Source organism: Carcharodon carcharias, chromosome 9 (assembly GCF_017639515.1).
Source record: "Carcharodon carcharias isolate sCarCar2 chromosome 9, sCarCar2.pri, whole genome shotgun sequence".
Taxonomy (NCBI): Eukaryota; Metazoa; Chordata; class Chondrichthyes; order Lamniformes; family Lamnidae; genus Carcharodon; species Carcharodon carcharias.
Genome location: NC_054475.1, coordinates 96232468 through 96248338, shown reverse-complemented (window position 1 = coordinate 96248338; position 15871 = coordinate 96232468). Strand labels below are relative to the sequence as shown.

Here is a 15871-nt window from a genome sequence, read left to right as displayed (position 1 = left end):
GCACCACATGTTGTCTAGTCAATTGTTGAGTCCCATGCAATCACTAACTCTATCTAAATCTCTTTGCAGCCTTCTTACAACCTCCACGGTTAAGTTTCCCATCTGACTTTGTTATCAGTAAATGTGAATACAGTACACTCAGTCCCCTCATCTAAGTCTAACAAAGACTGTAATTAGCGGAGGGCCCATCAGTGATCCTTGCGGTACCTCACGAGTAACAACGGCCAACCAGGAAATTACCCATTTATTCTTATTCTTTTTTCTGTACATTAATTAATCCTCTATTCATGCTAATATAATGCCCCTAATTTTTTTTATAATTACCTCCTCTATGGCACTTTATTGAATGATTTTGATAATCCAAATACTGGTTTCCCCTTATGCATCTTATTAGTTACACACTTTAAAAAAGCTCTTAAAAGACTTGTTTATCACGATTTCATTTTCATAGATCCACATTGACCCTGCCCAATCATTTTACAATTTTCTAAGTGCCCTGTTATTATTCTAGCATTTTCCCTATTAATGATATTAAGCAAACTGGTTTATAGTTTCTTGTTTTCTTTCTCCCTGCTTTCTTGAAAAGTGGGGTCACATTTACTACCTTTCAATCCACGGGGATTGTTCTAGATTCTAGGGAATTTTGAAAGATCAAAACTAATACCTCTGCTATCTCAAGCCACCTCTAAAACCCTAGGATTTAGGCCATCATATTCAAAAGATTTGTTGGCTTTTAGTCTCATTAAATTCTCCAATAGTATTTCCCTACTAATACTAATTGCTTTAAATCCCGAATTCTCATTAGACACTTGGGGCAGAATCTTCTGTTCGGCGAGTGGGGATGATGCGTAAAATGACACAGGGTGACATTGGCATGAGTCCCGAAGTCAGCCCGCGTCATTTAGATTTTCAGTTTGGCGGGCACATAGCCAGCCTATTAAGGCCATTAATAAAGTAATTAACATGAATAATGGACCTACCCATCCAACCTTAAGGTTGGCGGGCAGGCTGAGAGCCTAGGCGGGCTTCTGAAAAAACATGAAACCTCATCGACGGGCGGGATGAGGTTTCATGAGGTTATTAAAATTTTTATAAAATGTTTAAATAAAATAAATTGATATATCCCAGCTCATGTGACAGTGGCCCTTTCTTTATTGAAATTTTCAAACCAGAGCTGATCTCCCTGAGGCAGCACTAGTGTGTGTGTGGTGGGGGAGAATGTTGCCCTTGGTTCCTCACTATTCCAAATAGTGGGAATTATTCCACTGAGTTTATGTCTTCCACTGTGAAGAGAGATACAAAGGGCAGAATTTTACTGCCCCCTGTTGGCAGGTTTGCAGACAGGGGCCGGTAAAATTTTCCAGGTGGCCTTTCTGCTGGCCCCAAGCTTTCCACTATTTTATGGGGGGGAGGCAGATGAGCCTAGGGTAGCCTGCTTGCCCTTGCCCGAATTGAGGCCCTTAAACAGGCAATTAATGACCACTAAAGGGCTATTTTCCACCTGGCCTCAATTTTGAGGCTGGCAGGAGTAGATCGTGGGGGGGGGTGTTTAAGTGGGGAAATCCCGCTAGGTCATCCTGCTTGAGGCACGGGCAAGAAGGGTGGGAGGGTGCCCCCTTCCTTCAACAGCCTCCTTGCCACATCAGGTTCCACACCCCCACCAAAGTCTGCCCCACTGCGGGTGCTCCCTCCACCCCAGCCTCTCCATCAAGAACCCTCACTGCCTTTCCCGTTTCCCCCCCAGACCTCATCATCGTGAGACCACCCACACTTATCTGGTCCTGGGCTCTGGGACTTAGAATCTGGGGAGAATCTGGGGACTGCTTGTAGTCATAGTGCTGGACACTGCTGCCACTAGCGCTGCTGAGATTACAGAGTTGCCAGCCAATCAGATTTAGGCAGGACTTCCACTTGAGTGAGGGGCAGGAGTCCCGTCTCCAGCCAATTAACACTCCATGGAGCATTAATTGGTTGCAGGGCAGTTTGTATCAGTGGGGAGAAGTGCCCCACGTAACAGGGTGGGAAAACCCGCAATCCAAAAAATCCTGCAAAAATATTTGTTTAACGTCACTGCCATTTTGTTATTTTCCCATTATAATTTCTCCTATCTCTGCCTCTAGGGGACCTATGTTTACTTTTGCTGATCTGTTTATATAAGTAAACAAGATTACAATCTGTTTTTCTCTCTCATTAGTTTACTCTCCTATTGTTTTCTCATCCTTTATCAATTTCTTGGTCCACTTTCGCTGAATTCTCAAATTGTCTCAATACTCACTACTCTTTATGGCAACATTATAACTCTCTTCCTTTAATCTAATCTCTGAAGAAGATTCATATTCAACTAGAAACGTTAACTCTGTTTCTCGCTCCACAGCTGCTACCAAACCTGCTAAGTATTGACATCTCTCTTACTGCTTTTGAATTTACCTTTTCCAAAATCCTCCCACCACCCTCCAAGCTTCATTAGTTTACAGTTCTTTCAAAGAGACAGATTAGCTTTGGAGAGAGGAAAATAGTCACAATATTATTTTCACATAATTTTTCAATCCATCACAATGTTACAGTTACATTGCCTCAGTTTACATCATTAATGATTTAATATAAAATTTATAATTGACTGAGTGCATAGTGAAAGAGTTCTTTCCTTGTTTGGACAGTAAGTGACAAAGGATCATCAATTTCATACTGTGTCTGAGAGTTTGGGAGATTAAGAGATATTTCTTTATGCAGAGTGCTACTACAGCACGAAATGCTTTCCACAAGGAATGGCTGAGTCAAACAACAATGTACCTTTCAACAGAATACTTATTAAATAGTTGAAGCAGAAGGTGATACTGAGCTACGGGAAGACAGTGGAACAATGAGATTAGTTCTGGGTTCTAGCAAAAGGCTGGCATAGACAGTGAATTTAATGCTGTTAATTTATATGGTTCTGAGGGTCCATCACTGGCCTAATTCCTGACTGCAGATTGCGATACTCCTACTTTCCAAGCTATTCTATATAATTAATCAGAACTAATCGGCATTCACCTATATGGTCTAACAGTTTCAGGCCCACACTGCTTCAGCACTGAACTGCTATTCAACCCAAATTCAATTTCTTACTGAGGAGGCTGGCTAAACGGTGAATTGGCAATCACGATCACATAGACAGGCCTAACATTCTACTTAGTAATGACCTAGCATTATTGCTGTAAGCATTAAAGACTATAATACTGAAAAACTTGAAAACTGGGAAGGTAAAGCCAAATGAAAAGTCCAAGAAAACACAAAGATTACAAGCCTGGCTTGAAAGGAGAGGGCTGGTATGAAGACTTGTCAAAAAACAGCATTGCAAGGGCATAGTCTTGAACATAAAAAGGTATAATATAATATATATTGAATCAAGAGAAGAACAAAAAATCTAATGCTATCAAGTCCAGATTAAAGAATAAGGTTCAGTTCCACAGGCAATTCTGTTGCAGTGTGTAATAAAAGTATGCTCCCACCTCTCAGATTTAGAATCAAGTCAAGGCCAAACAAACAGAATAAAAATTTTCCACTGTGTTTGGATGAGCTGATCAAACTTGCTTACTTCAATGTGGTTGTTAATACAAGTATCTTCCGTCCCTACTGGCTGTGGAGCACTTTTCCTGGATTCTGCATCTGTGAGTGAAGATCTCCTATTAAAGAAAATGATTAATTATTACGAGTAGATCTCCTGTGACTAAGTCATGGGTAGTCTAAGGACAGGAGCAGAGTTTATGATGCTTGTTATAGTTCCACTCTAAAGACTCAGGTGTATATTCAAACTCTGTTGCTGCTATTAACAACAATATTATTCGTTCTTCAATCAGCATTATTATGCCTCCATGCTCGATGTCACTTTCTGGAGCAAAAAACATGCTATGTGCTTCACTGACAGCACTGGTCCATGTAAAAGTATACATATTCACAAATAACTGAGATATGTGACAAACAAGTGCTCTTCATAGATATCATTCATTCTCAATCATTCTTTAAGGATGGAATACATCAGCCAGTTTCCATCCAGCTTACTTGCAAATTTAAACTGAGGCTTACCCTCCAAATCCCAGCCTATGCCTGGCCTACTATACTGGGATTGATCCATTGCCTTATTAATCAATTATCACTGGTCAATGAGTTTGCTAGGAAACATCCTGACCAAAGAAACACCATTATTAATGATTTCTAGAAATTTGTGACAACTCTCTTAGTAGCAATTTTAAACTAATAATCTTTGTCACAACTGAGTCTTTATCCATTCATTCTATCAAAAACCTTTTAGAATTAAAAAAAAGTTATTCAAGTCTCATTATGGTATCTCTGCTCCAATGATATATTTATAATATTATAGTCTTTCCTCACATCTATGGTTTCCTATATTTAACCATTCTCATGAACCTACACTGTGTGCTCTCTGTTTCTTTAATGTCATTTCAATATCCACAGTGTTCCATTTGTAGCCTAACCAATGTTTTATACAAATGTATTATTTATTTGCTCATCTACTCTATGCTTCCATGGATATACGAAATTGTTAGAAGCTACTATTAAAGAAGCTATAGCAGGGCACTCGGATAAGTTCAAGGCAATCAGGCAGAGTCAACATGGTTTTGTGAAAGTGAAATCGTGTTTAACCAACTTATTGGAGTTCTGAGGAAGTAACATGTGCTGTGGATAAAGGGGGACGAGTGGACATACTGTACCTAGGTTTCCAGAAGGCATTTGATAAAGTGCCACATCAAAGGTTATTGAGGAAAATAAAAGCTCATGGAAGAGGGGGATAGATGCAAGATTGATTAGCTAACAGGAAGCGGAGGGTAGGCATAAATGGGTCTTTTTCAGGTTGGCAAGATGTAACAAATGGTGTGCTAGAGGGATCAGTGTTGGGACCTCAACTGTTTACAATTTATATAAATGACTTGGATGAATGGATGGATGGTATGGTTGCCAAATTTGCTGATGACACAAAGATAGGTAGGGAAGTAATTTGTGAAGAAGACATAAGGAGGTTCCAAAAAGATATAGATAAATCAAGTGAGTGGGCAAAGATCTGACAAATGTAGAATAACATGGGAAAATGTAAAATTGTCCATTTTGGCAGGGAGGATAAAAGAGAGGCATATTATCTAAATGGTGAGAGATTCCAGAGCTCTGAGATGCAAAAGGATGTGGCTGTCTTAGTGCATGAATCGCAAAAGGCTAGTATGCAGGTACAGCAAGTAATTAGGAAAGCTAATAGAATGTTATTGTTTATTGTGAGGGGAATTGATTACAAAAGTAGGGAGGTTATGCCTCAGTTATACAGAGCATTAGTGAGACCACATCTTAAGTACTGTATTCAGTATTAGTCACCTTATTTAAGGAAGGAAGAAAATTTGTTGTAAGTAGTTCAGAGAAGGTTTACCAGACTAATACCTGGAATGGACGGATTGTCTTATAAAGGAAAGGTTGGGCAGGTTAACCTTGTATTTGCAGCAGTTTGGAAGAGTAAGAGCTGACTTGCTTGAAACATATAAGATCCTGAGGGAACTTGATAGGGTGGATGTGGAGAGGATGTTTCCTCTTGTGGGAGAATCTAGAACTAGGGATCACTGTTTAAAAATAAGGAACTGCCCATTTAAAACGGAGATGAGGCAAAATTCTTTTCTTTGGAACACTCTTCCTGAAAAGACAATGGAAGCAGAGTTTATGAATATTTTTAAAGGCAGCGGTGGACAGATTCTTGGTAAGCAAGGGGGTGATAGGTTATCGGGGGTAGGCTGGATGCAGATTTAAGGTTACTATCAGATCAGCCATGATCTTATTAAATGGTGGAGCAGGCTCGAGGGGACGAATGGCCCACTGCTGCTCCTTGTTAGTATTCGTATGTACCCAAAATGCTGTTGGCCTTTAAGATGGCTTTATTGAACTGCACTCACATTTTCAGGATTTATTCACAGTCTTCAGTATCTTTCCATTGAATGCACACCCCGATTCCTTATTTTTCTCCCAAAGTCCATCATCTAACACAACCATTTTAAATTGCATCTTCCAACTGTTTGTCCGATCTATTGGTCAGTTTATGTCTTCCTCAAGGTTTCTGCAGCCCTTTTTGCTATTTCAGCAAGCTTGTCACTTTTAGAAAATTTTAAGATTGTGTTCCCAAACTCCAAAACACAGAAACACCAGTTTTCAGGATGTTTTTCAGCAGACCCTGCAACTTTCATTCTCGTGAGTCACAACACCGCAACAATCCTGGATCCACCGGATCAATGCTGTCAAACAGCAAGGGGAGGGTGGTGAGCCCAAAGCATGCCTTAAACTTAGGAAACACTTTTATCAAAGCACTGAGTAGGCCTGGGAAGTTTGTGCATTGAGTGGCACAGGCAAAGTGTAACTCTGTCAATGTCTGATGTGTCCAGAGCGCAGGAAAAACTGAGAGGTCATGCAGTTGAGCCTGGAAGATGAGAGGCAGCTTCAAATGTTGCTGTATTTCTTCTCCTGTCTGGCTGTCGTACAGACTCTTACCCTGAGCTAGCGACTCTTCTTCACAGGCACTGGCAAATAGCTCAAAAGTCAGTGGAGAGAGGTTCATTACTGTTTGTGTGTGTGTGTGTGTGTGTGTGTGTGTGTGTGTGTGTCTGTTTAAAGAGGAATGGGGTCATATTGAAAATAGTTTGGGAAGCACTGGTGTAGAGGGTACAGATAAGAATTTGCAATGACTGCAAGTTTCTTCAAATATATACTATGAGATTTATAGCATTGAGATTTACGGGGGAGGTGGTGATGTAGTGATATTGTCACTGGAATGGTAATCCAGACCCATGGCAGATGATGGGAATTTGAATTCAATAAATATCTGGAATTAAAAGTCTAATGATGACCATGAAACCATTGTTGATTGTTGTAAAAACCCATCTGGTTCACTAATGTATTTTAGGGAGGGAAATCTGCTGTCCTTACCTGGTCTGGCCTACAAGTGACTCCACACCGATAATAATGTAGTTGATTCCTAAAAATGCCCCCTGAACAAGGGCAATTAGGGATGGGCAATAAATGCTGGCCTAGCCAGTGATGCCCACATCCCACAACTGAATTTAAAAAAGAGCCTTACAGTACATTTATTGTGTGGATACATTTGTTATATTTATTGACTATATTGTTTAATTGTTGATGATGCTCAATTTTATTTTGGACCCATGCACATGCGTGAGGGCATCAACCCATATTTCCAAATGAATGGATTTGAAAATGCGAATTTTTGTGTCTTAATATTAGTTTTGGCATGTTTTATGTTTCAGATATTTATATCCAGTTCACACACTTGTGGTTAGGCATTCTAAAGACTAGAGAGGTTACAGTGGGTATAATGATATTAAAGAGTAAAAGTGGACCCAACAGTGACTCCTTGTATACACAATTTCAAGCTTCTCCAATCTGAATAACTCCCAATAAGCATAACTCTTTGTTCCTGTCTCTACCAGTTTCCCGTCAACAAATATAAACAGAAAGCAATAAAACTGCAGATGCTGGAAACCTGAAAAAAAATCAGGTAATTCTAGAAATATTTAAAGTGAGGCAGCTTCTGTAGGGAAAACAGATGAGTTAACTGTAGTTTCCAGTGCCTAGGTTGTAACCTAGCTAAGTAGATCTTCTATCCATTAAAAAACCTACCCTAATTTAATTCCATTGAATTGAGCGGGCAATCTGTGCCATCAAGTTACCGCTTATGCAGTGAAGTTGAAAATTGTGCCCAATGTTTCAGGTGTAGACATTTTGTCAGAAATTACAGATGAATCACATTAAAAAGGAAAACAAAAATAAAAATAAAAAATAACTGGAAAAACTCAGCAGGTCTGACAGCATCTGCGGAGAGGAACACAGTTAACATTTAGAGTCCTTATGACTCTTCAACAGAACTAAGGAAAAATTCCTTAGTTCTGTTGAAGTGTCATACAGACTCGAAACGTTAACTGTGTTCCTCTCCGCAGATGCTGTCAGGCCTGCTGAGTTTTTCCAGGTATTTTTATTTTTATTTTGGATTTCCAGCATCCGCAGTTTTTTGCTTTTATCACATTAAAACGGAATCGATCAAAGGGAAAAAAAATAAGGACTTTTACATAAAAGAAGGAATAGAATGACCTATAAAATCCTCAGTGGTAAACAGGAGATGTTAAAAGCAAAAGTAATATTAACATGAGACAATATAAAGTATATTTGGGAGAAATTTACAAGGCACAGAGCACATATGAATAGTTGAAGCAGTTTGAGGGTGGTAGTCAAGGCAGGTAGAAATAAAAGCAGAAAAAAGTGGCAAAGCATAAATGCTCAAGTTGCCTAGGAATCTGGGAGTAGAAAGTAAAATCAAGTCAACATGCAGGGTATAGAGTGCACTGCCATTACAGTCTGTATGTGTTTTATCCCCTCCCTTCCATTTGTTCTTTTCCTTTTTAATGTTTTTCATCTGCAATTTCTATCACGGCGAAGGGTCTACACTTTAACCAAATCTCTTCTCTGCAGATGCTGATTAAGTGCTTAATATTTCCAGCATTTTCTGCTACTATTTCTACTACATATTCAATGTTACCATATTTCTTATATTATAAATTTATACTAACTCTATAATTAGAGTTGCTCCCAACTCTAATTGTGAGCATATTAAATTGTAGTTTTTAAACAGGCAGACACCACATCCCCTCTGATCTTAAACCTTTATGGTGGCATGAAAAGGAGTTAATATGCCATAAGATTAACAAATATTCTTTTACTGAAATACTTTGTACTGGTGCATGCAAGGATTGCTCTCCTCCTGTGCCTTTTGAAAGATGTTATGGTTTACTATCAATTAGGGCCTTATTATACAAAAGCAAAAGAAAAACAGATAATTTGCAATTCTACTTTAAAGCATTTCCAAAACAATAAAATAGTTAAAACGTTTGGAGTCCTTTTCAGAAATCTTTAATTGCGTCTCAATTTCTACTCCTGTCTCTCTATTGTAAACTACACATAGAGAAAACCAAGCTGGCTTTAGACATTTCAGATCAAAGTGACCCTATCACGCTGGATAGGTTTCTTTGAAGACTCAGTTTCTTCCCCAACAGGCAGATAATTAGAATATTACATTTCGATCGCTCTAGCTGATTGCCACAATGAAGTCCAGGCTGAATAAAAAGCAAGTTGTAATTACTTCCGAAGTAAAAAGTTGACTACATTTCAAAAACCTAAGGTACTAGCCAAACAAACTTGATCTGACTAAATTCTTATTAGAACTAGCCTCATTAACCAAGTTAGGCCACTTTTTAAAAAAATTAATGCCAATCCCCAGACAGTATATGCGTATTTGTCTCACATCCTTTAAACAAAGATACTGAAATTATTTTCAGACTGTAACTAACAGGGTTTCATCTTAATTTAATAATATATTGGCCTAAAATTTTGTATGAAAATATCTTTTACAATTTAAAGCGAGACAGAACTCTTGTTTACTTCTGCCACAGGATGGTTCCAACATACTACTCACTCATTTATGGAGCTACCAATCAACAAGATAAATTAATTCAATAGCCTTTCCTTTCAACCACAATCACCAGATAGGGAAGATTGGATGCAATCTTTTAATGAACAAACACTACAAGGATCCTGGAAACAAAGATTAACAGTCACTAAACTTATATGATAGAATAGCAGGTTGAACTTTGAAGGAAAGCACAAAACAGGCCTAAAATAAAAACAGAAGCTGCTGAAAATACTCAGTAGCTCAGGCAGCATCTGCAGAGGGAGAAACAGAGTTAAAGTTTCACGTCAAAGACCTTTCATCAGAACAAATGACCTGAAACATTAATTCTGCTTCACTCTCCATAGGTGCTTCCAGATTGGTTGAGTATTTTCTTTCAGATTTCCAGCTTCTGCAGTATTTTTCTTTTGCAAGAAACAGACTTCATGGGCAGCATTTAGTCATTCCAGTGCGGGTGCTGGCGGCAGACCTGGAAGTTGGTAGCATTTCCGCTAGTGGAGGGAATGGGTGATCAACGTGATTACATGGCAGCCAGCCAATAAATGCAGTGGAGATGTGGGGCCTAGGCAATTACATGGCGGGGGTGTGTAGCATCCAAATCTGCCAAAATTTGATGGGGTCAGAGGTCCAGGCGCTATTTTTAAGCAGCAGTGGATGTGCCTGCGGTATCGACAAGACAGCAATTTCTGTGTTGCAAAGGCTTTTAGGAATCCAACTCCTGAACAGACCTCCAGACTTCTTCGCTGCCAATGAAACCCAACCTCATCAGAAAAACCTTCAGACTTCAGGTTTGAATATCCTGGTTAGTGACTGACATTGAGAAGAGAACATCCAACTGCTACATGGCTCAGAGCAAACAAAGGGTAGCCCCACAGTTCAGCGATGCCTCCCTGTAGGGTTCTTCTCCAAGCTGCCTTGGAAGGGCAGCAGGTGCTCTGACCCACTAATGGCTTCAGGAGATCCTCCTGCCTGACCAAGGAAGCCTGGACAGAGATTGCAGCAGAGGTTAGAAGCTGTGGGGTCCACAGGTACACCTGACTGCTACCAAGTTGAGTATGAAGTTATTAGAAAAACATGGTTCTCATGAGGTTAAGAAGTAATGTGTCTGAGTGAGGGGAGGGAGTGGACAAGCGATGAAAGAAATAGGGCCCCAGCAGCAGATGTATCATAAGGCTTAGATGCATGTGGACAAGAAGTTACAAGTTCGTACTTCCATCGTTGTACAAGTGCCGAGAGAGTGGAAGCGTAGACAGGACAACCGGGGGCCTCAGTATCTGTCAGGGGAATGCTCATAAGGGATTAATTGTCCAATATGTGAAGACTCATTCTACCCTTCTGTCAGCGGGAGGAAATGGCACATAACAGGGAATGGGCACATAACAGAGAACGGGCAAAGACAGGTGAAGGATTGCCAGACACTTGGATGTTCACACCTACGGAGGAGGTGGTAGTGGTGGAACTGGTGGGAGAACAGAGCAGCTGGGCAATTGTGGACAGTGACGCAGGGGTGCAGAGAGAAGAGAGTGAGGAAGCCCCGAGTTTGGTGTCAACCACTAGGCAGAAAAGATGGGCATCAAAGAGAGCTGGATAGAGGGATTGTGAATAATGTGAACCTAATTCTTTGTATTCTCCAATGCAAGTCTTCGGATTCTGTAGGCACAGCCTGCTCCATTGTCTGTGATCCTGCAGTTAACTTTTGAGGAGGAGGATGCAGCATCACATCTTTCAAATTCAACAGGTAACAGGGAAGGCAAATGGAATGTTGGCCTTTATTTCAAAGGGAATGGAGTATAAAAATAGGGAAGTCTTGCTAAAACTATACAAGGCACTAGTTAGACCACAGCTAAAATGCTGTGAACAGTTTTGGTCCCCTTATGTAAGGAAAGATGAACTGGCATAGGAGGCAGTCCAGATAAGGTTCACTAGGTTCATTCCGGGTATGGAGGGATTTTCTTGTGAAGGGAGGTTGAGCCTGTACTCATTGGAGTTTAGAGGAATGAGAGGCGACCTTATTGAAACATATAAGATTCTTAGGGGGCTTAACAGGGTAGATGCTGAAAGGTGTTTCCCCTTGTGGCAGAGTCTAGGACCAGAGAGCATAATCTCAGAGTAAGGGGACGCCCATTTAAAACAGAGATGAGGAGGAATTTTTTCTCTCAGAGGGTAGTCAATATGTGGAATTCTTTACCACAGAGGGCTGTAGAGGCTGGGTTGTTAAGTATATTCAAGGCTGAGATAGACAGATTTTTAATCAGTAAGGGAATCAAGGGTTATGGGAGGAAGGCAGGAAATGAGTTGAGGATTAGCCATGATCTCACTGAATGACAGAGCAGACTCGATGGGCCAAAAGGCCTACTTCTGCTCCCACATCTTATGGTCTTAAGAACAGCTGCCAAGGTCATCTCAGACAACAGGGCATTGCACTCAGCAGCCTGCTTCCACCCAGCTGCAGACGTCGGGGTCACACCATGTTGTAGTAATCATAAGTGTACGAGAAAGCGCATCGGGGTTGCATGTGTGTTCAAACTTTATGTAATAGTAAATGTTAGTGTGTGTGATCAAATAGTCGTTTACTTTATTCACGTGTTGGATGGTCATATTGTTGTGACCTGGTTAGTAGTGTGATCCTGCAGAATAAAGTAACAAGCATGTATGCATGAAGGTGGAGCTCTCCATGATTAGGGTGACAAGCATGGACTAATTTGTTGATGGACAATGGTGAGTTGCTCTTGGGAAGAAATGCAAAGGTCTGGTGGGTGCTAAAGCACAGGGCTTGTCAAAGACAACATGCCTGCTATAATCTGCTGTGAGTGAGGGATGCACAGGCCTTCCTCGTGCATCTTTCCACTGACCTCCCAACTGGTGCAGCAATCTTAACCTGCTGACCTGCCTGCTCTGCTCCATCCTTCCCATCCTCCACGTTAGATGAGGAGTCTGGCTCCTCCAGGTCAGTAGTCGGCAAGGCCTCCGCCCTCTGTTGCAACATTGCAAGGTTCTGCAATGCACAACGGTTCGTGATAATCCAAGGGACTCTCTGAGGCGCACATCAGAGAGCTCCGCCAAAGCAGCCCAGGCAGCAGAACCTCATTTTCAACAAACTGATTGTCTGCTCAATTGTTGCCCTTGTTGATTGATGGCAATCATTATAATGTTCCTCGGCATGAGTTCGAGGGTGTCTCACTGGTGTCATCAGCCAGGTCTTGAGCGGATAACCCGTCACCCAGAATCCATCTGTAAAGACGTGCAGGTGCTCAAAGAGCTGTAGCACCTGGGAGCGGCATAAATATAAGCACCATGAGAGCTCCCAGGGAACCAAACACACACTTGGAGGAAACATTTTGTGTGGTCACACACCAATTGCACATTAATTGAGTGGAAGCCTTTTCTGGTGATGAATGATGCAGGTGGTCCCAGGGAGCTCTGATTGCCACATGTGTGTACCCTGCACTTGTGGGAAGCCTGCAATGGCCCTTAAACCCACAGATCTTTCAGCCTGGCTTTCAGGGTTCATCCTGTACCACACAAAGTCTTCAGCCCCATTACACTGGGCATTTGTCACATCTTTGATGCAGTGATGAACAACTGCCAGAGAGATACCACACGTCCCAGTAGAGCCCTGGAAGGAGTCACTGGCACTGAATTTTAATGCTGCCATCACTTTCAAGATCACAGCCATTGGATTCCCTCAGAGTCCCAAGCATTACAGGTCACCACGCAGCTGAGCACACAGGTCAGTGACAGTCTCCCAAGACATCTGCAACCAATGATGGCATTGTCTCTCAAACATTTGGAGATAGCTGAGGTGAGACCTATATACTCTGGGATACAGCAATGATCTTTTTCTGACTGAGGCTTTATTGGCTCCCTCTTGACAGTCCTCAGCATTTGGACCAGCCGTGAGCTGTGCTCCTTAGTGGCCTTCTGCCATTTGTACATCTGGACCCAGTTCCAGGCTCCTTCTACCACTCCTTCTCAACCCAGAGCTCCAGGATCACTGGGTAGGGTGGACAAGACCAATGTTGGCTCCAAGAGCTCTACAGATTCAAGACCCTGGCAAGGATATGTCCTCCACTGGTTCTCAAGCACCATCTTGGACTTGTGGTCAAAGTAGCTCTTCCAGATACCAAGCTCCTGCAGCCAGTTAAATCTGTTCTTATCCTCTCTGGCATCACTCTTGACATCCCAGAGATCACCCTCAACCGCCCACGGTTTCCGAAACCTCCCCTGCAATGATTCAAATCCTCCTCCACCCTCTTTGAAAAAATGCCCACACTGTGGCAAGCAGCTCCAAGTGGTTCATGCTGCCCTCACAGACTAACTCAGCTGTTCACTGCCAGCTCTAAATGACCAGGAAACTAAAGCCCTGTGATCCCTGTGCACCTCACACTTAATTCCAAAGGTATCTTTTAATTGCAAAAATGCTCCATGTTAATGAGTTACAATGAGATGCAAAGTCATTAAAATTACCTTCCCACCATCTGGTGTCAGTATTGCTGTCCCGCTTCCTTCCCTCTGCTGGGATAATTTGGGCCTTTATCCTGGTGGAGAATCCAGTGCCTCCCGCAGGATTCAACATTTGCCCCCACCACCCCTCTCTCACGGTCAACAGTAAATTCCACCCCATGCATGGTGGCAGCATTCTGTCTCCTAAGATGATCACTTGTACTGTGGTGGTCAACTCTGTTAAACATTGCCTGAGTGGCTCAGGAGCCCCACTCTAGCAGTCTCTGCTGCATTTGCTGTAGAGGAAGACAGCGTGCAGAGAAGGTGCACAATTCACTGGCCTGTTTTCTCACAGCTCTCTTCTCAACCAAGCAAGCTTTTCGTTTCCGCTTGCCTCTTCTAATGCCTTTCCAGTCAGCCTCCAGAGGTCACAGTCATCAGCCTGTCTCCCAGTTGTCAGTGTCAATGTCTGCCATCTTCATTTCTCACTTATAGGTGTCCTTTTAGCAGAGTTTTGATGCCCAGGAGGTCATGATCCAGAGGCCATTTCACTGTACAGAATGTCTGTGGGTTTATGGCAGTCATCCATCCAATGAACGAAGCAGAGCCAGTCTTCCTCAGAAACGAGCCTAACTTCATATCTTCATTATTAAAGCACAAGTATTTCACAAAAATTTCTGCTTTCCAATAGAAAGTTCACCACACCTCTTAGTAAAGGAACATAGGAGCAAGATTAGGCCATTCAGCCCCTTGAACCTGCTCCGCCATTCAATTAGATAATCAAAAAGGGAATCAATGTGTGTGTGGGAAGTCCACATGCTAAGCCCAATCCTTCCCTCAATGCAAAGTATTGTACTGACAAGTCTTTACCTTTAATGCAACTGGTGGAACATCACAATGGCAAAAATAATTAAAACAAAATAAACTGATTCTCCATGATTATAGAGAAAAACTAATTTTTTTCTATATATATATATATTTTTCTACGTAATGGTCAACCACTCATCATGAGTTACCTAGTCAGCAAGAGAACAGGCGTTGCTTATTTTGCATGGTTGTCCACTATCACATACTTTCTACAACCTTAAAACACCAGAAGGTATGATGATTCCAAAACTCTTCCAACATAAAATTTATACTAATGGACAGAATGAAAATTGGAGACAGCGAACAGGTTCTGAAAAATTGCAGTTATAGAAAACACAAAGCAACAGAAATATTTGAAACTTTCCACATTTCTGAAAACTCCAGTTTCAACCTTTTGAAACTAGTGTAACATAATTCCATTAAAATAATTCAGAATTTCATAGCATTGGAACTATGGGATAGAAAAAGAAGCAGCTTCTGCATCAAGAAATTTGATGTATTAATTAAGCAATAAATATATTTCAAATAATCATGATAGCAACAGGAGAATTGGAGAAGGTATGAAGTTTAAAAACTGTCCATCTTTCATTGGTAATGTTTGCTACAAACATTCAATTTATGTAAACCAGAAAAATAGTTTGTGCTATTAACTTCATGACAAATTATCTTTAATAATTTACTTAATATTCATGGTGTGTGAAAATTGTCCAGTTTATTTGCCTCAATTTTCTTCCCCTCTCCTATTGAAGGTTTAAGCATAATCTAGAAGTATTGGGAAAGGTACCAGAGGATGTTGTAATCATGACTAAACAAAGTGTCAACAGATTATTTGAATATAGGAGACATCCAAACCTGTCCTTATCCAAGATCCATATTTTCTAGCAGGCCATGTTGGATAATAATCAAAAAACTGAAGCCCTGAGCGGTTATTTTTTCTGTCAGCCAATGGGGCCAAAATCAATGATTATGTCAAAACTATTGTCATAGTTGAAGATAACCTAAGTCAGCACAAACTGGGTTTCAAATTTGAATCCTTCTGACCCCTCTGACCTGGTACTACTC

General features: G+C 41.1%; 1 protein-coding gene across 9 annotated transcripts in view; it reads right to left on the bottom strand.

The window, feature by feature from the left end:
* Window positions 1–15871, bottom strand: part of bcorl1 (BCL6 corepressor-like 1) — a 301883-nt gene that overhangs the window by 120292 nt on the left and 165720 nt on the right. For all 9 annotated transcript variants that reach the window (XM_041195890.1, XM_041195882.1, XM_041195881.1 and 6 more), the window contains one exon: window positions 3575–3662. In XM_041195890.1, the coding sequence (XP_041051824.1) occupies window positions 3575–3662 (88 nt within the window). The remainder of the gene's footprint in view (window positions 1–3574; window positions 3663–15871) is intronic.